Source organism: Cyprinodon variegatus, unplaced genomic scaffold (genome assembly GCF_000732505.1).
Source record: "Cyprinodon variegatus isolate N-32 unplaced genomic scaffold, C_variegatus-1.0 Scaffold1343, whole genome shotgun sequence".
Taxonomy (NCBI): domain Eukaryota; kingdom Metazoa; phylum Chordata; class Actinopteri; order Cyprinodontiformes; family Cyprinodontidae; genus Cyprinodon; species Cyprinodon variegatus.
In genome coordinates this window covers 14556-38328 of record NW_015151796.1, presented here as the reverse complement: position 1 = coordinate 38328, position 23773 = coordinate 14556, and the positions used below count along the sequence as shown (strand labels likewise).

At 37.1% G+C, this 23773-nt stretch overlaps 2 protein-coding genes across 7 annotated transcripts in view; one reads left to right on the top strand and one right to left on the bottom strand.

Annotated features, from left to right (window-relative positions):
- The window catches only part of LOC107102931 (band 4.1-like protein 1), a 58713-nt gene extending 44522 nt beyond the window's left edge, over positions 1-14191 (top strand). For 2 of the 6 annotated variants that reach the window (XM_015402396.1, XM_015402394.1), the window contains exons 14-23: positions 549-578; positions 1246-1404; positions 5606-5656; positions 6345-6794; positions 6968-7189; positions 7273-7332; positions 10782-10871; positions 10988-11068; positions 11554-11670; positions 11749-14191. In XM_015402396.1, coding sequence (XP_015257882.1) covers positions 549-578; positions 1246-1404; positions 5606-5656; positions 6345-6794; positions 6968-7189; positions 7273-7332; positions 10782-10871; positions 10988-11068; positions 11554-11670 — 1260 coding nt within the window. In that variant the 3' untranslated portion in view covers positions 11749-14191. The remainder of the gene's footprint in view (positions 1-548; positions 579-1245; positions 1405-5605; positions 5657-6344; positions 6795-6967; positions 7190-7272; positions 7333-10781; positions 10872-10987; positions 11069-11553; positions 11671-11748) is intronic. The other 4 variants (XM_015402400.1, XM_015402399.1, XM_015402397.1 and 1 more) reach the window with 3 other exon arrangements.
- A 3552-nt stretch (positions 14192-17743) lies between these two features.
- Positions 17744-23773, bottom strand: part of LOC107102925 (contactin-4-like) — a 20099-nt gene continuing 14069 nt past the window's right edge. Inside the window, exons 10-11 of the mRNA XM_015402389.1 lie at positions 19744-19912; positions 17744-19160 (exon numbers count right to left, since the gene is read on the bottom strand). Of these exons, the coding sequence (XP_015257875.1) occupies positions 19069-19160; positions 19744-19912 (261 nt within the window). The 3' untranslated portion in view covers positions 17744-19068. The remainder of the gene's footprint in view (positions 19161-19743; positions 19913-23773) is intronic.

Genomic DNA, 23773 nt, shown 5'->3' with positions numbered 1-23773 from the left:
ATTTGCATTAGGCTAGCCTGTATCTAAATAAAATACCAAAATAGTACATTAATATTTATGGATTTAAATGTTCAAGATAAAGGGCAATCATTTTTTTTTTAGGCTGGACAAATGAAAATTAGATGAGCAAATTATTGGACTTCTTATTTGTGGTTTTCTAAATGTGCTCTCATCAAATCTTTGGGTTAAGAAGCATGGGAATAATCCTCTCCCAAACACCCAAATCAATAGACGACTGCATTAATTATAATTTGGCTGACACTAAAATGGATTGTCCCTGTCTTCTTGGCAGAACATTATTCAGCTTAATAGTCTGAGTCAGAGATCCTGCCTCCACTCCTAGACGGTGTCAGCTGTTTCTGTTTGTCCCTCTGGCTGCCTGCCTGCCTGCCTGTTTTCACTCACCTGCTGCATTTTACCTCTTTGTCTCTGCGCACATCTGTTCCTCCCCCCTTCCCTCAAAATCTCAACCTGCTGCTTTGCTCCAAAAACTTTTCATTCCACTTCACTTGCTCCCCCCCCATCACCCTCCCGGTCTGTCGGAGAAGGATCTGCTGCCCCATCGGCCCAAGCAGGAGGTACTGCTCGTCCTTATTGTGGACATGTGCTGTGTATGAACATTACCGGGTGTTTTTGGTTGATGATTTTACATCTGCATCTTCCACGTGTCAGAATGCACCAAGATGAAAGGAAGTCCTATTGGAAGCTTTACCACTGTGGTGCACGTAATTTTCTAATGCATTACTTCGTGTCAGAAAGTGGTTGTGAATGTTGGTTTCAAAATTGTTTTGTTAAATAGTTCTTTTTTTAAATTATTAATATGAATCAGATTCTTACAAAACTTAATCAGTTCTGGTTTAGTTTTCTAAAATACTAAAGATTTTTTATTAACTTTGGCTGGTATTTTGAGACTCAGTAAAAAGTCCTCTGCTTGAATTTTATTTTTTTTATATTATTGTTTTAATTTTATATTATTATATTATTACATTATATATAAATGAATTATTTTTTGAATTATTATTTTGATACAAGTCTTATGGGAATAAATGCTTACAGTTTATTTCTTGACGCTCTTAATCCATCATCTTCTGTCATTTTAAAGGTGGTGAGTAAAGGAGGTTTAAGTCAAGTTAAGGAATTTGCATTTCATTTATTAAACAGAAAAATTACATTTATTAAAATGCAATTAAAAGAATATATTTTTAAGACCTTAAATCACTTTCTGTTTATGTTTTCCTGTCTAAGCAGCAGTTTTTGGATAAGCCAGAGGACGTTTTACAGAAACACCAGGCTAGCATCAATGAGCTGAAGAGGGCTTTAAAGCAGCCAAACAGCAAGAAGGCATCAAGAGATAAGAGGATCCCGTCAGCCACTCCTCCTGCCGGAACCCCTGAACGAAAAACTGTGAGTCTTTTTTTTTCTTCTAGTTTTATAAAGTTCAAATGTAAATTTCCTTCACAACTGTAACTCTTTAGTACAGTATTGATTTAACAAGGCTTTATGGAGTGTTTAACAACATTTTAATCGATCATTGTTGCTTTTTTTTATTCAAGGTATTTTGCTGGGTGAGATTTTTATATTTTTTTTTTGCACATCAGCACATGGACACTTAGGATCAACAGGGGAACAAATATCTTTCTTATGTTGTTTCTATATGTTAATGTGATTAAAATATGAATTAATTACAGTAGGAGATATCTCTAGGGATTTTTCTCTTTTTATGTTCAAACTGTAAAATGTCACCTATAGGTGATTAAATGTTAACCTTATGCTGCGTTCACACCGGGGGCAGCTGGCCCGACAGAAGCAGCAAGTTTACATGCAAAGTCAATGGTTGACGCGCGTCAAGGCGCAGCAAAAGGTCCCGCGGCGCGTTTCGAGCAGCAAGCGCAGCGCGTCTGAGCAGCTGAAGCAGCGCGTCAGGCGCGTTTTGGCATCTGACGCGCGTGACGCGCCGCAAACGCGCTGCTGCTCGAGATGGAAAAATTGAATTTTTGCTGCTCGACGCGCCGCGTCAACCAATCAGAGAAGCTGATCTGGGAGCTGGCTGGGAGAGAGACACAGTGCTGATGACACAGACTGCTCTGATCACTTCTCTTAAACAGTTTATTAAAGCATAATTAACTTAAAATATATACATCTGCCGGCAGAATATGTTCGCTTTTATTATTCTGGTGCCTGCAGATCGGATTATTTAGATGAAAAACACCTACCAGCCGCCGTGATGAACCGCGAGGAGGCGACCCGGCCAGAGGCTGCTGATGAATGGATTCCTTCTGTCGGTGCACTGCTGGTATGTGGGGGTCTGAGCGGCTCCGACAGAAATAATATTGGGAGGCAGGATTGTAATCTGGATGAACTGACTCCACTGATGAAGTTTTCAGGTGTATTTTCTCACTTAAAAACATATTAAAACTACTTTATTCCCACTGATCACAGCAAATATAGCTGCAAGGCAGAGAAAGGATAGTGAAGCTCCGCCCAACGCGCGTCAGACCCACTTTTGGACCGCGCAGCGAGAGCAGCAAAGCTGCTTCAGACACGCGTCAGAATTCACTGGTACAAGCAGCAAAAATGAAGCAGCAGACGCGATTTTGCTGCTTTTGCTGCCCCCGGTGTGAACGCAGCATTAGAGTTGTTGTTTTTTTTTTACTTGTAGATAACATAAATTTCATGGACATGTGTTACATCTACATCTTTTTTTATTAGTACTTACAAGTCAGTCTGTCTTCAGTGCTCTAACTCTACCATAAACTCATAATTTCATGGTTGACTCTGATGAATTAGAGAAAAAAAATACTTTATACCTTTATTGGGTTAATATAATTAATAACAATATAAAAAAAACATTTATAGTTTTAAGAAATAATCTTTCAGAGCTGCATGTATTTTAAGAAATTGCAATTGGTTCCAGGCTGTTGCATCCACCATCTATTTTGCAGCAACCCTAAAAATTGTTCTCTCTTTGCAAGTATACTATCATCAAATGTGCAGAAGATTGTCAAAATAATAGTACATGTAGAAAGCACTAAAAGACATCCATGTATACAGTTTATTTTGCAAAAAAAAAGTCAATTTGCAGGTTAATTGCTCTTTAATGGGTTAGTGGGCCAAGGTGAGTAAATCTTTAGAAAGAACACTTGCATATTGTACTCACAGATTGAGATCCTATGTTGTTTGGCCACTGCTTCATACACTTTGTAACTGACATATGTGTTGGGTCTGTGGCATTTATATGAGGTTGCAGTCAACATAAGTCAATGGTACAAAGAGTATTTGTTAAGATCCTACAGGTGTGCAAGAATGTCTTTATCCTTCAAAGGTGATTTTTGTAACATTTTACTAGTGACATGGTATCAGCCAATGTTGTTTCTTATAATAACATAAGAAATACAAGTCCAAGAACAAGCATGTAATGACAAAAAAATCAGTTAAATTTCTACATTTGTAGCAAACGTTTCTTTATGGTTTATTTATGATATTTGGGTGACTTGAAAGTTGCTGTGAACTCAAAACTCTTCCTTATTAATTTTACAAAAATTAGATGGGGATAAGATAGAATTAAAAATAGATTTGTTTTTAGACTAACGCAAACTGTTATTTTGTCAATTTAGGCAACCAGTGATGCCAAATTGATTGAGAAGCAGGATGGTTATGAGACAACACTGGATTCTCACATCAATGCAGAAAAGAGTAAGACCTCATTAGGGTCTGAAGCAATTATGGACAATTACCAAACATCCAGGGAATACTTAACCACTAAGTTTGGAACATCTATAACCGAGTCATCAGGAAGGAGAGAAATTAACAAGATGGATGAGGCAACTAATGGACATTGTGACTCTGCATCTGAGAGAAATATGTTTAATGAAAATGGATATGACTCACCACATGAAAAAATTATAAATAAGATGAACAAAGATGTAAACATTTGTCTGTACCAGCATCAAGAGAAAAAAAAGAACTTTGAATCTATTGAAACTTTGGATCTTTTCCCAAAGGGTAACAGACCTAAATGTGAATGTGGTACAACAAACACAGAGGCTGGGAAAATGAGAGACCTGAGACACAATGGGGAAAAGGATTGCAACAAAACCTTAAACTCACATTCTGAAGTCACCAAAATAGTTCCGCTGAAGCCACAGAGATCAAAGAAATCTTTGAATAAAGAGAACAAAGTTTTAAACCCTGAAACTCAAAGCCAGTCTGACAGGAGCACCCTTAATGCATCTGGGAATCAACAGGCGACTAAACCGTCTTGCGATTTAGGACGGAGACTTGATGGCAATACTGTCCTGCAGTCCTTAGAGCTGTATCGGCAAACCCAAGTTCCCCATCAAACTAAAAATGCGTTGTATACACAGAAAGACCCGAAAGACGGCAAAGATTCAACAGGACAAGGCCAGTGGACAAAGGGGAATTTGTTGCAGGAAGACAATTCTCTCTTGGAGTTGGGCTCCAAATTTCCCACAGCTCCTCCTTGTACCCTACCTCTAAAAACACAGTGGTCCCGAGATAAGCCAGACAATACTGACAGCATCCACATCCACTACCGTACCCCCAGCCAAGAAACAGCTAAGAGGAAGCAACCGGTAAACAGTCAGTACCTTCCAGCCTGTTTATCAATCATCGGAAAGTAAAGCATTGCATGAGCTTCAGCCAGAGTGGTTCAGATCTTGTTTTGTATCATCTGAATACAAATAACATTACACATATCCTTCAACAGTCATGTGGCTGCTTACAAGCAAGCAAATGTTCACTTCCCTGCGCATCGTACCATTGACCGTCTCAGTTCACGTCCATGGGATTGGGAGCATTTCTTCTGCAGAACTTGACAACTGCTTGGCCTTTTGAGAATGCTATGGGTCTTTAAGCAAAGCTCATATTGCTTAAGCTTCAGGTGTCCTTAACTTTATCACCTTAACATGGTCTCTCCTTCCAACATCCTCACAGAGTGAAGGACGCTGTTGTTGCAAGGAGTGCAAGACCTTACCACCATTTTCCCACCAAGCCTTTTTTGACATATTTCAAATCCCTGTTTTGGCAAAAAAAAAGAAAAAAAGCGTTGGGACTAAATCTTCTACATTGGCACCTCTGTAGCAACAAGAAAAAAAAGGTTATTAGAAGTAATCGTATGCTGCGGAGCTGCCAAGTTTCCTCAGGGCTGGGGTATTCATATGCTGCATTTCTAAATGTGAATACATCTGCTCTAAAAGGGATTTTTATTTAAATCAGACCTTTCAGTGCATGGCATTACCACTGGACTTGCAATCATTTCTGTTGATGTAAAACACTGAATGATACTTCAAGTGCATGCCTCTGACAGCAACTCTACTCTGGTAGAGTTTCTGGAAATTCTCAAATGTATGTTTAAGAAGTTACCCGTAACCTGCATCCAGTGCTATAGAAGTAAATTTAACAGGACTGAATACAGTTTTTTTCCCCCAAAGAAATTGTACATGTTCCAACATGAATAAGAAATACTGTAAGGTGGAAAGTGACAAAAGCGTCAACTTCCACCTTGCTTTTGTTTCTCGCTCTGGTCTGCACATCCATTATCAATTGTATCTTAATGTTTGCCATTTGTTTGTGTTTCCACCTACAGGAGACTCCCCCTACACCTGCGATCCATGAGGAGCATTTTAGCGAGACCTCAGTGAGTTCTGTTCTTTCATTGATTTGGTCACACATTTGTAGAGAATATTCATGCATTAAAAGAGCAGTTTGGGATTACGTTTCTGAGTTTTATGAAGTAAAGTCTCATACCTTGTTACAATTAATACATTTTGTACAATAAAATGCAGTTAATGATTCAACAATTCAACCTCTAATATAATTAAATCTCTTTAAAAACAACTAACTGGACAACTAAAGCTTCAGGAAAAACTTGTTCATATTGACAATTTTTTCTTTGTTGAGGTGAAAGGCAAATGCCAGCTTGTTTTCCTGTGATAATTATTTTTTTCTTAAACATTTTTTTAGTGCATTCCTAGTTGATAATATGCAAATAAATCATACACAAAGATTTGTTTTTTTCATTTCGTTCACTCAAATTTGTGTTGTGTAGAGTAATTATTCCCTCTGCACAGCTGGGCTTTGTTATTTTCCTTCAGCATAGAGTAGGTCATGGGATCTAGACCGACTGAAAGCTGCACCAACAAAAGGGAGTCTTTCCAACACAATAATCACCATTGTAAATAATATAAACAGCAGGGCAGTTTATGAAATCCAAAATGTATTTGCTGAAATCGAAGAGCTAGGATTTAGAAAAATATGTTTGCTGTTGATAGACAAAGAATATATTTATTCATACTTAAAGATAATGTACAGTTTTATCTCTGTAGAAGGAACCATGGGAGAGGCGTCTGGGCTCTGTATCTGAAGACGACCAGGACCATGAGATCCTCTACCTGAAGGAAACCCACCTGGGCATTGAGCGCAAGTGTTCCAGCATCACCGTTAGCTCTACATCCAGCCTTGAAGCTGAGGTAGATTTCACAGTTCTTACAGACCTTCAAACTGGAATGGAAGAGTTCTCCAGGGGTATGTCTGAGTTAGGTGAGAGAGATCTCTCACCTGATGGGGGGCTGCGCTTTGGGATCGATATGCTTCAGCAACAAGCCCCCCCTGAACCACCCCCTCCATTAGTACCTGCTCCTCTCACCAGAGGGGCCAGTGGCAGCCCCCCTGCCAAACTTATTCAACCTGAAGAAGTTCGACCAGAAGTCCGACCAGAATTCCGATCTGAGGTCAGACCCGAGGGCCGACCAGATGTTAAAAGGCCAGAGGGCCAGGTAGACTGAAGTTCTTTATGTTTAATAATCCTAATCATCCTTCTGAATGTTTGGATTTAACAGAGAAAAATCTAATATGCCTTAAAAATTGAACAATTTTACATTTTTGTGTATCAAAATGGTCACTGTAGCTTCCAGTATATGCTAAAAGCAAACCTGTTATTTTTTGCAAGCCGGTTGTTCCTAAAAAACCAAAAAGGTCGGTACCAGTGTCGTCATCAGTGGACAGAGATCAGTCCCACAAAGAAGCCAGTCGAGTCCCTACAGTAACTCCTCTCAGCAGAGATGCAAGTGACATCATGGCCGCTCCATCAGTGAAGAAAACAGACACTAGGACAGAGACACAGCCTAACGGATCAGAGCTCACCACCACCATTGTGGAGTTCACAGATCAGGTAGGTGTTCAGTTTTATACAATGGATATATCTTTATTTTACTCAAAGTAAAACAAGTGACATGGATTTGATCTCTGTTTCAGGATCATGGTATCACAGGGCTAAGTGAGGTTTCCTATTCTACGAGACAAAGCGTATCTCCAGTGAGTATAATCCAAGAACCTCACCTATTTTAACTTAACCTGAAATCATCACCATATAGAGGATTTTCCCTTTTCATCAAAAATTAGACAAGCAAGAAGCCCAGATAAATGATGTGTACGTTATAGTTTCTATAGAGGAGAAAGTAGGACAGAAAATACCCTGAAACCATTTTGTAGCTTGATCCATCATTGTGGAGCCACTAGTCAAAACAGACAGGGCTCACACTTGTGTCCATAGGGATATGATTATCAGACATAGCTGCCCATACTGGAAACAGCCTTATAGTCAAAGATATCTTCTGAGTTTTTGGTAGAATTTGCTAAAATGAAGAGAAATAATGAACTTTCCAAAAGTATTCTGACCCTTCAGACTTTGTCTCAATTTGGCATGTTAAAATAATCTGTGCATGCATTCGTGCATTATGGTAAATTATGGGATAGACTAACACACATATTTATGTACAATTTTGATATGTGTCCAATAGTTTTTTCTTAAGCAATTAATAGTCTGCCCTTGTTCCTTAATGCCTCTGAGCAAAAGTAAATCCAATTACTCTGTGCGTACTGTAAATTGATCTCAGTGGAAATACCTTAGCTCAGTTAAGAAATATTCGACCAAGAGAGACAGTAAACAGTTCAGAAAGAAAGTTTAAAGCAGGGTTAGGTTAGTTAACAATTTACAACATTTATATTATTTTCTTTGTTACTAATTTAATGATAACAATAGCAACAAAAAACAATGCAGGTGTACAGAGAAAAGGAATCTAGGGGCCAGGATGGAGTGGAAACATAAAGGAGGTCTGATGGATATGCAGGATCAATGCATCAATTATATTAATTTTCTTAAATTTTAACAGCAGGATTCACACTGGATATGAGACAGCACCAGGTATTAGTGAAGCTGCTGAAGGACAGGAGCGGTGAAAGTTATGATGCAGGCCGAGTTCTTGATCAGTTGAAGATCATGGAGACATTTATGAGGAGACCAGAAAGGAGAAAGTGTATGATAATCCAGACAGGAAGTAAGACTGTGGACAAGGGTGGCAGCAGTGTGGGGGGTGAGGGGGGGTTGGAGGAGACTGATATTTCATAAGTGGGAATAGGCTGGTATTGATGGTAAAATATGATTTGAAAGATAGTGTCGTCAAGGAAAACATTTAGACTCTTTTCAATGTTGGGTGAAGATTCACCAACATTGTGCAACTTTTTTTTTTTTCAAGGTTTTTTTTTACGAAATCCTCAGAGTCCCTTGGACTCGACACTCCCCTTCGGCTCACCTTTTCGCAGCACAAGCCAACAATTTGCTAGAATCAACCTGGAAATAGGTGTATTTTTCAATGATTTTTAAGCATTCCCTGGAGTCCCTTATAACTCAATATTTCCCTTTTCTTGTTTTTCCTTAAGGCAAAAACTGTAAAAGCACAAGCCAAAATATTAGCCATATTGTACGTCTCTCTTTTGAAGGAAGGCATCTTTTGTTTCTGCAGGGATAAAGGGAATAATAACAACTTCCCTTTCTGCCTGCTGAACCTGTTTGGCTTGAAGCCAACTTCTCTCCATAATACGCAGTTCTGCATCTAGAGGTTTGATCAGGCCTCCCCGGACTCAAAGCCACTGCGTACAATGACTGCACTCATCTCCCTTTTTTTATTAATCTACATGTTTCCATAATTACTCTCTGAGCAATTTCTGTGTGTTTTAATAGTACAAACTCTCACCTCATTTCAGAACCAGAGTGCTTTAGGGTCACACCCCGAATCCAGCGCACCCTGTGCCCAACAGTCTCATCTCAAAGATTTGCCCTTAAAGTAAACCCCAAAAGTATTTGATGACGAGAAATGAAAATATCCATATTTTTATAAAACAACAGTATATTTGAATTTTTTTTTAAATATTTTTATTTTATTTCTATGAGCTACTTATGCATTGAGGTTTGCAAAATAAACGTGACTACACTGAAAAATGTTTATTTCATTTCTTAAAATAAAATTTGTGAATAATAATAAAACCCACTAACCTCAAGTTACTTCTGCTAATCTAAAAAAAATAACCAAAAAAATAAATGAATTATTATGTTTTTTTGGTTAATTTGGTTAAAATACATGAATTATTAGTAAATAATCACATCTCCCAGTTATATTCAAACCTGTAAAGGATTTTGATCAATTACCATTTTTAAAATGAAGATGCTACCATTTAGTTTAAAATACTTTTTAGTTTAATGTTTTAAACTTTTGGTAATTTCTCAGCCTATAGGTTTGACATAGAAGTAGTATGGTATTGGGCTACCCTATTTTTACCTGGAAACAGTAAAAACACACTTTATACATTATCTCATTCATCTGGGATATTTTTGTTCTGACGAAATACTAATTTGACCTTTATGTTATTAAGTATCCTTTTGTCACTTGGTTTTTGGGAACTATTTAATACCTTAAATACTCCTGTCAATTCTTACTGTGTTTGCCATACCAGGCAGATCTATTCTCTCTAGTGGAGCAGCAATTTAGAAAGATTAAAGAACAAAACAGAGAGAAAAAAGATAAGGAAGAGTTTGAAAGAGACAGAAGATACAATCTAAGCAACAAAGAAGCTAATGTTTGGGTTTTCATGCTTAAGCTTGGATTATGTATTTTCTTAGAAGTTCAAATTGTCCCTCAGTGCAGTAGATGCCATGCTGAGAGACACAATTTTTGTGGCACTTTTTTGCAACCTGAGAACCCAAAGTTCACCAAATCCAGAGAACCGCCCCTCTAAAAGCACTGGAGAAATTTGTTAAAAGCTGTGGGGTTGGTCCTGCAGTGGCTCCTCATGAGTGATACCTCTTTCAGATCAGGGTGGACCCACCATTTTGTAAAAGGAAAGCTCTGTTTTCACATCTTTAAGCTTTCTCTCCCTGATTCTCTCCTAAAAAGAGATAGCTCAGATTAAACCCTTTAAATAACATTTTATAAATTACTATGAGACATGACAACAGATTTTGGCAGAAATTGTAATCTTTCTCAGACCAGAAAATCTCTGGTTTCTTACCATCAGGCTTGTTTCTTCAGAAAGTCACCCAAGTATAACAGTTAAAGAAGCATTTTATCAAATCCTGCCACATCTCAGATTATTACATGTACTGTTTGTACACGAGGAGACATCAGTGGTTCCAGCCATGGGAAGATAATACTCAGTGTTCTTAGATCAAGGACAATGCATCCAGTTCATTCCCTAAATCGCTGTTATGTACCTAATGAAGATGATTACTTTTTATTCTAACCGAAGAACTGTCCTAATTACATAAACTGCTTTGGAAACAGTCTTAACAAGTAACAGGCAGGTATTATTAGGGTTTAACAAGCACATACATGAATAATAAGAATAGGCATAATAGTTTTGTGCTCAGGCTGTAGTAATTTACGCGTGGCTATATTTTTCTAATATCAATAACTCTTCTCTTTTATCAGGTGCACAGGGGTGGTTTTGGAAGAGAGTCGTCTGGCTCGCCTATCCTTGTTGCTGAAAATGTTACCTCAGCCACCACTCATGTCTCAAAGGTAGAAAAAAAGACTATCAAAGCACATGCAATCATCTTGCAGTTGCTGTAACTGTCTTATCAGCTGCTCATCTCTCAAATGTGAGATCTACTGAGCTCCCTCACACTGTGTTGCAGACGGTGAAAGGTGGATACTCTGAGACGAGGATTGAGAAGAGGATTATTATCACCGGGGATGATGACGTAGACCAAGAGCAGGTTAGACAGCTTAAAAGTGTTAGTTATTTATCATTTAGCTTTTTTTTTTTTTGAAGTCAAATGAAATGTTAAATGGAAATTATTGCAACACTTTATTGTGTGGAATGATTAATGTGCATATATGTTTTATGCCTTTTATGAAACCCATATTCATTTCCAATTAAACTGACCCAATTCTAGAAGTAACTGGGTATTATGATTTATTTATTATGATTAAGTCAGTTAACGATGGTCTTGCTGTAAGTACATAGGTTGGTTTTGCTTTGCTTAAAAAGTAGCTATGAGTAATACGTACTTATTACTGACTAATTAAGAGTTAATATGCCTTTGTTAAACATAGAAAAAGATGACTAAGAAATTGTTACTTTGTTTCTTATTTACTCTAAAGTAATTCAAAACTGGAAATCTTTTTTATCTACTGAAGTGTCAAACGTTTTCTCTTAAGATTTATTACATAAAGCACAAGACTCACTCTGTTTTTTTAGGCTCTGGCTATTGCAATACAGGAAGCCAAACAGCAGCACCCAGACATGCAGGTGACCAAGGCAGTTGTCATTAGGGAAATAGAACCATCCAGTGAGGATCAACATGGCACATCATAGGTACAGCTGCTGTCTTTTCTTTGGGTAATATCTCTTTGTCTTGAAAGGTTAAGTGATTGTGTTTCTTTTCCGCCCTAGTCCCATTTTACTGAAGCAAGAGTGCCCCCATGTGGACAAGACGTGTCAGTACCTGACAAGAAGCCACCACCCACCATCCCTACTAAAAAGCTGACTGTCAGCAGGACTCAGACAAACCTGCTGGTACAATGGCGAAATGGACCTTTAAAGTTTAGATTTCCATAATTTTCCTCATATTGATCGAAAATGATAAAGGGAGTCACTCACAATCAAGTTGTGATAGTATAATCCATGCTCTTCAGCTGAAAAATACACAAAAAGATTCCAAAAGATGATAAACAATTAAATTAATATCCCAACCAAATTTCCTGCAAAATTTCTCAGGGCCTTAACTTTTAACACGTGTTGGAGTATTCCTTAAAGGAAAATACTGAGAAAGGGTTCCTGTTCCATGAATCACTACAGATTAATGTCACATCAAATTGTGTGATGGCAACCGTCATAAATATCAATAGGGAAATATTATTTGAAATATATTATAAAGAGTTTATCTAGGAATATAAATGTATCTGAAAACATGAAAAGCAAAAGCTGGAAATGTTGTTCACGATTTGTTGATTGGGACAATAGAGAATTAACTAACCAACAATGAAGATTTCAAAAAAGGTTTTAGATGAAGCAAGATACTGATGAAACCATAATTTCTGCATCATTGGTTGAACATCACTGGACGATGGAGGAAAATAATGCACTGATTGGAGAAGTTTGCTGTCATCTCTGTCTGATCATTTTAAGTCAGTAAGTTATTTTCTATGTGCTTTTTTTTTTACTGGATGTGTGGGTGGAAAATATGCAAGGATGCACGCTTGCTGTAGGATCTGTTATTGAACCTGTTGGATTCATTCAGAGCCATGTGAAGTATTGAAACTTTAGAATGAGCCTAAGTGTCTCTCCCCCCTCTGCCTTTAGATAAGCTTTCACAGTCCAGCTGGATGTAACACCACATTGGCTGTTTTATGTGGTAAACGCATAGAGTAGACTCACAACCCAGCTGCATCGGTAAAAGTAGTACTTGAGAAAATGTCTGCATGATATAATTTCTTGCATTACTGCATTGTAAGAAAGAGGATTATGATGAAAGAAAACTGACTGATAATAATAAATTAAGCCTAAAATCTTCACAATTTTGCTGTTTAAACAAGGAAAATTTTCTTGAGCAGGAACTAAACATTCGCTTCATCCTGTACTGGAAAATTCGACAAAAGTGCATTGTTGTGGTTGAATCTTTTAATTTTTAACCCACTTTCATCTTATTTTGATGGTGCTGTACATAATATCTGAACATATCAGTTCAATTTTTATTCTAATCTTAAGTTAAAGAGCTTTGGCTGGCTCTCATTTTGTTGCACTAAATAATCTTCATTTTTTTCATATTGATTTGCAACAACTTCAATCTTCTTCCAAACTATTTTGTTTACATGTTGTGTCAAAACTTTAGCTTTTCTGACATGTCATGTCGAGAACATCCTAAATAAAATATACTGTAGGAGAATCATCGGAACTTTTAGCTATGTGAGACTTAGTATGTGAATGTTAGATGAATGCCGCAGATGTAACGTGCCAACTCAGATAGCAGTGATATTGTACAAATGCTGGTTTTGTAATGAAAACAAAAACTTTTTATAAAAAAAAACTCATTTTAATTGCAGGAGTGCCAGTCAAATACATAAACTTGACACGACAAGGTTTCCCTTTAAAATTTTAAATATTTAATATTTTCCCTGGAAAATAGTTGATATGGTGAATACATTTTCTGCCAGTTTGCCAAAGTCAAATGTTATATATTAATCAAATAAATGCATCACAAATAAATATTGTCAGTAGATTAAAAATAAGGCAAAGCAACACATTGTCATGTCAGGTTTATGAGGGCACCACTGAATATATTTTACTTTTAAACACAAAACAATACATTTTTCACATATGGTGTAGCTTCTGTTTTTCTGATTTTAATGCATCATTTTTTTAAGTTATGGTGAAAAGAAAAAGGATATAGCAGTGTTTAGCTGGAGGGTTTAAGGAAAAAAAATGCAGCCTTTCATTCCTCATGCTGCTCTTTTGGTGCTGTTTGGTGGATTGTAAAGATGTGAAGTACAGTAGTTAATGGTCATGGGTAGGATGTGCACTAGGAGGAATCAGTTACGTTAAACAAGTGAGCTCTGTATCAACTGCAAACAAACCCACCTGAACTCCTCACCATCCTCTATCAATGTTCAAACTAATGCAAATCCTGTTGGGACAGACTTACCAGAGGATGTCTCAAAAAAAGGTAAATTTGCTAAGACGCCTTGGGATAGCTGTGTCTGATGCCCTCTGGTTGATCCAGAGTCCTCTCTGTCTCCCCTCCATCTTCTCTTCTCTGCTGCTTTGCATTGCTTGGTGGTGTGTCTTTGCTGTACATTGTGCTTCATCCCAAAAAAAATAAAGACTGAAAGAAGGCTGAAGATGTGTCACTTATTTGTCAAAACATTTTTCTTTGGAAATTAGTTCTGATGACAATACAGAAAATTATATTTTAATATGAAATTCTTAATAAAGCAATTGGCTTTTCATTTTCAGGTATAGATAACCAAGTAGGTCATTGGTTTTTCTCAACTTTATTTTTAACATGCTGATTAGGATTCCCTTTTAACCCAGAGGTAAGAAATAAATAATTCAGTGCTGTTGTAGATTAAAAAAAGGCACAAAGCAGATAAAGTGTAAATTCAAACCAGCAGTAGAAATGTACAGGATGTTGATTTTTAATTACGAAGATGACAACATCAAGGAGTAACGTGAGCACATTGACATACATTTGGATCCTTTTTTTTTTTTTTTTATAAAGACACTGATAAGCCTGAAGGACAATTAACAATTACTAATAAATTAATACCTAGCGAGGTTTACATTTTCAAGTTTTAAATTTTTTTTTCGGAGCAACCTAAATACATTAATTTATAAAAGACTTAATATGATATAAACATTTTTACCAAGTCATACAGCACCTATCAGAAATATTTGTAGGCCTTTAAGCAAATTTGAGTTTACAACTAAAAGCTTTAGTATATTTCATTGGGATTCTATGTAACAGACCAACACACATTTTGCCAGAGCATCTTCTTCCATCTGTTGTCTGCTGTTTCCTCCTACATGGCTTCTACAGTAGTGCACCTTAGACTGAAATTTCACTGTTCAATCAGTAGTGCTTTTCTTCTTGTCATGCAATCACATGTCCCAGACTGTTGGGGTCTCTGGGGTTTTTGCTTTTTTTTGGTATGAGTGATCTTGTCACAGAGAGGATCTTTGCTAGTGGCTGCGCAGACCCATGTTGCTGCAAACCTGAGAACATTTGCAAGCACATTTTCATAAGCAGTCTGCTTGTGAGTCTCTTTTAATGTGGACTCTTTCCAAAAAGGTTTTAACACCCACTGGACTTTGTTTTTTTTTTTTTTACTTTTTTGCAATGACTATGACCAGGATGAAAGAGAACCTTCACCAGCAATGTGGACTCTGTTATTAATACAGACAACTGCAGTAGTGAAACTCAGTTTGTCTCTGATCTTCATGGGAAAGGTCTTACCCGTGTGCAGCAGTTCTCAGTCTTTATCACCTGCATGCCCGCTCTATAACAGGACGTCTCTGCAGTACCAATGCTCTCCGGTTTCACTCCCATTTTCTTCACCTCCTCGGTACAGCAAAGCCAGCTGAATCGAACCCCGACAGATCCATGCTACCTCCCCTTCATCCCATAAATAAGCAAATAAATCAGTCATCAGTTGTCATAAAACTCTTTCCTGATCAGTCTGCTTTCTCCCCTCAGACCAACCAGAAAGTTCTGCTTCCAGGTTCTTGTTGCTTTGGTAAATAAAACATTAAAACCCACTGGTTAGCTCTGTTTCTGCATGTGGGTGAAAAACAAAAAACAAACTACAAACAAACATGCCACAGACTTGTAGATTGCATAACTATTAGCTGTCCTGTACACGGATTTTTCTACCTGAGTTATTTCTGTAGCTTCCTAAGTTATTGGAATATTCAGGGGAAGGCTTCGGTTATAATTCAGCCTGGAACATTGGTTCACAGAGCCCTTCAATCACATTATGGATACAGTGGAACTGTAATTTTCATATGAAAATTTTATTTGATGTATAAAGAAGCTTTTGATTTCAACTTTATGTGAAAATAACTATTTATTCAGTTTAGCATATCAAGCAGCTTATAAAAACCTAAGCAAATTAATAAGAAACAAAACCCAAAGCTTTATCTTGAAATAAAAGATATTTCTAAAATAACTTTTCAGCCTGTTTTCAGATTTCAAAAAGCTAAGAGTTGGATTACAATCCTCAGATCTGAAGTTATTACAAATCTAAGGAAAGACCATTTGCCTATTCTGTCCTGTGCACTGAACTTCTATCCAGCACTTTTTAAAGGTTCCTGTTCAACTGTCCTGCCTCTTCAAATGTAAATCTAAATAGTTTTTTCATAAAATAAGTGTATTATTTCTTGAATTGAACAGGTAAGTGAGACACTGCCAATGGAATAAAACAATTTACATTTAAAATAAGAAAAAAACAAACAAACTTCAGTCTCTTATTTGAAGAGCATCTTATCTAATTATCTTATTTTAAAGGTAAAAATGCTCATTCCATCTTGTTTTCCTACTCAAATTAAGGGTAAATACACTTTAAGAAATGTTTACTAATTTTCAGAACGTTTTTGCAGTGTTCTCATTCGTTTCCTCCCCCTCTAGCTTCTCCTCCTTACTTAGACCCCTCCCTCTGCATCGTCTCCATGGTTACTACTGACACTCACCAACTTATAACAATAACAGCCAACATGATAAATATTGAATTCAATGTTAAACTTGAATACAATCTAAAAAAACAACAAAAGGAAAGTGCTACACACAAGATACAGGATGTCAAAAACTAGTGATGTTTCATTACACTTCCCTGCAACTAATGCACAACTTTGTCTGCTTTTTTCCTTTCCTTCATGATGCTATTTCTCAATAATGCTTTCTAACATATAGAGAGTACCTGTACTTATACTGAGATCCATTTATCTGTAGATTTCCTCAGAAGTCACTGAAGGTAACTACTTGCACTGGATTTGATTTCAGCATCAGAATAATGGGTTTTGGCTTTAAATACATTATAGAAAGCCATACAATGTTTTCCTACCACTTTGTGAATATGCACTACTTTGTATTGTCCAACATAACACCCCAATGAAATCCAAAACAGTTAGATGGAACTAGAGTTGCAACAATCCATTTTTTTCCAATCTAATCCAAAACCAATACCTTGGTGGAGCATACAGTAGCAGCCATTCAAAATGGCCCTTCTCAGTCAAATGCCAGTCGAATGGAAGCCAACTTCCCTGAAAGTCCCAGCAAATTCCCCTCCAACTTCCAGCCACTGGCCTTCTCCTGGGCGTGCATTTTTTTTTTAACTCTGATTCCACCCTATCACTGAATTACAGGGTCAGTAGATAATGCTTCTCATTCGATCTTAATGTCCACAGATCATGACATAAATAATATTTTGGGATTTGTAGGAATTGTAAGGGACCAGCCAAGAACTAGCCAAGGGCCCATCAAGGAAAGGTTTGGGAATTTTGAATGGCTACTACTGTATTGGCTGATATCCAATACAATCTGATTCAACTGTTTAATGAATCAATCACATATTTTCCCATGTGAATGGAGGCTTTAAACTTGAAATAATATTGTTAAAAAGGGTTACAAATCATCACAGAAATATAAATGTACTTTATATTTTATATTATTAACAAATAAGCAACAAAAACAAAGAAAGAAAAGTTGCATGTAAAGTGCACTAATTGGATCTCTGATATTCAATATCACATCACCGATATCCGATCCATTAATTAGTTAGTCAATATCGGAGCCAATATCCCGGTTTCAGATCTGTGCATCTCTAGTTGGAACATGACAAAAAATGGGAAAAGCATTGTGGTAGCTTATTGGTTCGATTATTTTAAAACAAAACAAAACAACAGCAACTTTATATAGACGGAAGAAATTTTAATGCAAATGTAATATTTCCACGACAAAAAGTAGAAATGTAGAAGTGATATAAACACGTCTTAAAAGCTTTACCCAAAACTGCATGAGCCGGATGAAAGGCAACACTTTCATTTAAAGATTTGGCAACACGTTAACACTGATGACAGAAAAGAGGAAAATGGCATGATCTTTATTAAAAGGTTATTCTTTCCAACCATCCTTAACACAAATTGACCGACTGACAGTGAGATATTGTTCTGGTTTTGATACAAACTAAGCTAGAAAAGCCAGAAATCTGCATCACCTAACAATGCTCATCAGGACATAAAGACAACAAAAAGCATTTAGTTTTCTGAGTTTTAAACATTCAAAGACATGATCTGGAGCTAAGATTCCTGTGTATGATCTAAAAGATAAAAATAATAAATAATAATTCCTGAATGATAAGCTGAATGGTAATTATGAGACTTTAAGGCTCATTTGGGACCTGAGGTTTCCATACATGTTTGCCTTGGTTATACACTGATGAGGGATTATAGAGCAAAGTGAGGAATTTATTTTAACATAAGCCAGCTGCTTGACATAGAAATTAAACAAGGGGGTGGGTGTAGAGGCTGCCTTTTCTTGGGATATAGCAGTGGAGCTGCACTATGTCAGTCACATACCTTTGGTTCCATTCAGTTTTATGGCAACTTGTAATGTGAGGAATGGAAGCAGAGAAAAACAGAAAGGTCCCAAATGTTGTTATGTCTTAAAGCAAAGAGTCCAACCCATTTGTGTTCCATTTAATGGAATTATAATCATTTTGTGGGCAAAGAAAAAAAGCTTCTGATCTTCCATGGTCAAGGTTAGGCTAGGTCCCCTTCAATCACAGTTATGTTTCAATTCGATTCATGAAGAAAGAACTCAGTAGTACACGCAAAAAGTAACTTTTTTAAACAACCTGCAAAGGTCCTTTGGAAATAATTTACATGTCCTAGTTTATCCTCCAAGGTGACAAATGTATGAGAATACCCAGCAGTTAGAAAGTAGATGAGAAAAACACATCTTCCAAAAGGCTGGAGTCAGTTGAGTCAAGGCGTCCTTTTCAGTTTCATAAAAGCAAATTCTTAAAGTGGAAATTCCTTTCAGCGACCACTTAGAAATGTGAAGAAAAATAATCTTCCTCACAAAAAAAGACCTTTGTGGTCTGTAGAGGAGAGATGTGGTAGGGTAGAGAAGGGAAGAGGAAATGAGGCCGTAGGCCTTGTGTAGTCTCTGACCTGCTGTCCCTTCCCTTTGAATAAGAAGCTGTATTTTCTAGATGTTTGTCATAGCAGAATTCTACCTGTGAGAATAGCAGCTGCAAGGCTGACCACTGAAAATCCCAAAGACGCCGGGGCTGCTCCCATGGTTATTGAATCTGAAATACATACATCAGATCAAAACTGAAAACATACAGTTTTAAATGTATCCATTAGTCACACAAACTACTGAAGTACTTTAGGTGTGAGTACATCTAGCAATCAGTAGATGGCAGTAGCACAACAGGCACTGTTTTGAAAACCTTCATTGGGCTTATAGGATGAATCAGTGCATCAACAGACATGTTTGATTAAAATGCAAACGTCCACCATAAGACTACAAGCTCCTTCCAATTTAAAGTGCAGGATGAAGCCAGAATGCTGCTCAATTATAAATATCTTCTCCGGTTTGTGAAAAAAACAACTATTCTAACAGGTACTATATGAAAGGGATGACTTCTTAACCATTTAGTCACATGTGCAAAATTACTCATAGAGAGACAAGAAGTAATTACTCAATTAAATGCAACTGTGTGATAACTTGTATTTAGAGGGTTTATTATTATCTAACATCACAGTTTTACTTTTTCAAAATCTGAGTCACAGGAAAAGCCACAAAAGTGAAGATGGAACAAAATCAAAAAGAAAATCTCTAAAATGTTAAGGTATAAACCTGGATTTTATTTCTCAGAGCTAACCCACCTTTATGTTTGCGTATGGTAATCTGGTCGCTGCTTATGCCCTCCCCTCCCTCGCTGAAAGGTTTAATCTGGATCACATACTCTTGGTTGGTTGGCAGTGATAACTCCAAGGAGGTGTTGTTGGTCTCCACCACGCTAGGGTGGCTGTGTTTGTCCTTGCTGTACATCACCTGCAGGAAACAGAATTGAAGGCATTTGTTGTTGGATTGCTTCACCCCCAGGCACTTGTCATCAAGGTGCTACAGTACAAAGTTTCCTGTATGATTGCTTGATGATGAGCACGCTTCATTATTTGGTCATAATCCTGTCGACTACCTCATCACACGTTTGTCTCAGGATTGGGAAACAAATATGTTTTTAAGGTTGATTGTAATGCAAATATTGACAATTAGTAATTGATTAATAAATAGCAATGCTTCATTATCTTTATTTAATTTTCTATCCTAATATTGAAATACCTAAAGATTTTAAACCAATACTTAGTCCCAGAAATATTTTGCATTAGGTTTGCATAAATCATAAATGCCAAACAACTATTTTGGAATGTACAAAGGATTTCTACCATATGGATATACAGTGGTGAAAATAACTATTTGAGCACCCTGCTATTTTGCAAGTTCTCCCATTTAGAACTCATGGAGGGGTCATCATAGGTGCATGTGCCACAAGGATCTGTTTTGGGGCCCCTCTTATTTATCTTGTACATCAACAATGTTGAACAAAATTTCTCTGATCCTAATATGCATTTTTATGCTGATGATGCCATTATGTATTGCTTTGGGTCATCTCTTGAACAGGCTATTAATTCCCTACAGAAAGGCTTTTTTAGTGCACGGTATTCATTTATTCATCTTAAATTATTTCTTAATGCTGACGAAACAAAGTTAATGTTATTTTGAAATCATAAGAAAGTGCCTCAAACCCTTCCAGTATTGTCCACTCAGAAGAGGAATTTCATTGAGGTGGTACATGTATAGCAATACCTTGGAATTTTAATTGTTGACTCCCTCACCTTCAAACCTTTTATTGATAAACTTGTGAAGAAATTAAAAGTTAATAAGACACGTTTTTCTTTAGGGGTAAAAAAGCACCTCGTCTCTGCCACATTTTTATCAGTCTTAGATTATGGTTACCTTTTTTATAAGAAAAAAAAAATCCCTTCTTGGATTACTGCCCTCTTACATTTGTACCTTACTTACACAGAAAAACATGACTTCTTTTGCCCTGAGCCCCAATGATCAGCTGTTGCTCACACAGAACTAGGGAAGAAAGCCTTTAGCTACGCTGCTTCTTGTGCATGGAATTTTTTATAAAGAAACTGGAGGTTGACAGAGTTTTTATCTTTAAATGCTGTTAAGTTGAAACTGAACCTCAACTATCTGTAATTGTTTTACTTGATATATTTTTTATGTACCTGTTATATACCATTTATTTTAATCTCTGTTTATTATGTAACTTTGCTGCCTCCTGGCCAGGACTCCCTTGAAAAAGAGGTTTTTAATCTCAATTAGATTTTTACCTGGTTAAATAAGGGTTAAAGAAAAAAAAAAGTCCACTGTGAGAGACATAATCTAAAAAAAAAAATAATCCAGTAATTTAAATATATGATTTTTTTTTTAAACTATTTATTTGTTTGATACAGCAGCAAATACGTATTTGAAACCTGTCTATCAGCTAGAATTTTGGCTCTCAAATACCCATTAGTCTGCCTTCAAAATCTCCAACTCCACTCCATTTATTGTCCTAAATTAGATGCACCAGTTTGAGGTCGTTAGCTGCATAAGAACACCTGTTCACACTATACAATCAGTAAGAATCCAACTACTAACATGGCCAAGATCAAAGAGCTGTTCAAAAACACTAGAGAAAAAATTGTACACCTCCATAAAGCTGGAAAGGGCTATGTGGAAATTGCCAAGCAGCTTTGAGAAAAAGGTCCACTGTTGGAGCAATCATTAGAAAATGGAAGTTAAACATGACTGTCAATCTCACCTCTTGGCATCTCAATGATCCTAAGAAAGGTGAGAAATAAGCTCATAACTACACGGGAGGAGCTGGTCAATGACCTGGATAGAGCTGGGACCACTGTTTCCAAGGTTACTGATGGTAATACACTAAGACGTCATGGTTTGAAACCATGCATGGCATGGAAGGTTCCCCTGCTGGAACCAGCACATGTCAAGGCCCGTCTTAGGTTTGCCAATGATCATTTGATGATCCAGAGAAGTCATGGGAGAAAGTCATGTGGTCAGATGAGACCAAAATAGAACATTGTGGTCATAATTCCTCTAACCATGTTTGGAGGAAAAAGAATGATGAATACTATCCCAAGAACACCATCTCTACTGTGAAGCATTGGGGTGGTAGCATCGTACTTGGGGGTATTTTTCTGCACATGGGACAGTGCGACTGCACTACATTAAGAAGAGGATGACTGGGGCCATGTGTTGCAAGATTTTTGGGAACAACCTCCTTCCCTCAGTTAGAGCATTGAAGACGGCTGGAGGCCGGGAAGCACACAGCCAGGATAACCAAGGAGTGGTTTTGGAGGAAGCATATCAAGGGTCTGGCATTGCCTAGCCAGTCTCTAGACCTAAACCAAATAGAGAATTTTTGGAGGGAACTCAAACTCAGTGTTTCTCAGCGACAGCCCAGAAACCTGGCTGATCTAAGGAAGATCTGTGTGGAGAACTGGGACAGAATCCCTCCTGCAGTGTTTGAAAACCTGGGGAAAAAACTAAAGTAAACGTTTGACCTCTGTAATTGCAAAGAGGGGCTACTGTATCAAATATCAACATAGATTTTTTTTTTCAGGTGTTCAATTGCAGCTGTATGATACAAATACTTCATACATGTTTTATTTATTAAGATTTTTTTTCAGATTATGTTGAGTTGTTGGCCTTCATTGACTTACTTCTGAATAGCCTACCTCCTATCAAAGCTAAAGCCTTGAGCCTTTTAATTATAAATGATCGTGTTTCCTCTCATTTTGTCAGATTTAGGCTGTTGATTATCCCTGTAAACCAGCTTTACTTTTCTCAGCTGTCATCAACCTTTTATAATTATAACCCAGTTCACTGTGGAAATTTTGCTCTTCTCTCTGATTCCCTGTTTTGCAACAGTTTTTTTTAAATCTAATTAAACATTGCCTTGAATTGCGGTTTAGCTATGCGTTAAAGTGCATATTTGGACCAATAAAGATGTGACTTTTGCAACAATACTCCATCTATAAAAATTAATCAAACAAAGTATAATATTTAAATACCAACTTTTTATTATCCATTACAAATGATCCACGTTGGTAACCTTGAGGCAGAAGTTATTTTCATTTCATACTGTATGTCTACCAAATAAATTAAGGAATAATATTTTAATCTGAAAAGAAAATAATGTAGCTTTAGAGGAGATCATCGTTTTATTGGACAAAGATGATTTTACACTTTGGAATTGAGTATAAATATTTTTTTTTCATTTTATCTTTCTTGTCCATCAGGCTATTGCTTCTTTCTCTCAGTCTTGATCTTCTGATCTTGTGCCAAACCCTGCCTCCCACTTCTGCTACTATCTGTGGTTGTTGCCAGTCCTTATAGATCCAGTAATGGTAGAAAGATTTCCTTTCATTGTTTAACTAAGGATTAACATCTCTAATTTCTTTCTTTCTGCTTGTGCATGGTTAATATGTTGTGTGACTGTTTTCCTATATTTTTCACCTTTCCTCTTAAAATGCAACTCGGAATCCTTGCATTGTCTTGTCCAGTAAAGCCGGACATGCATGTTCTTACACTGTGCGACACGATGTGATCTACCTGCTCACACTGTACGTCTAAAACCCTGAGCAATTTTCCCACGACGGCCAACTGAAAATTAAACATGTTTGATTTTCTCCCAACCTCACGATTCCTTATTGGGAGGTGGTTGCGAGAGGCTGATCGCCCCTCGTTACCTTCTATACACAACACGGTGCACGATCAGGCTTAAAGGTACACTATGCAACCGGTGTTGATTTTCCAGCGAGGCTCCCCCCAGAGGGC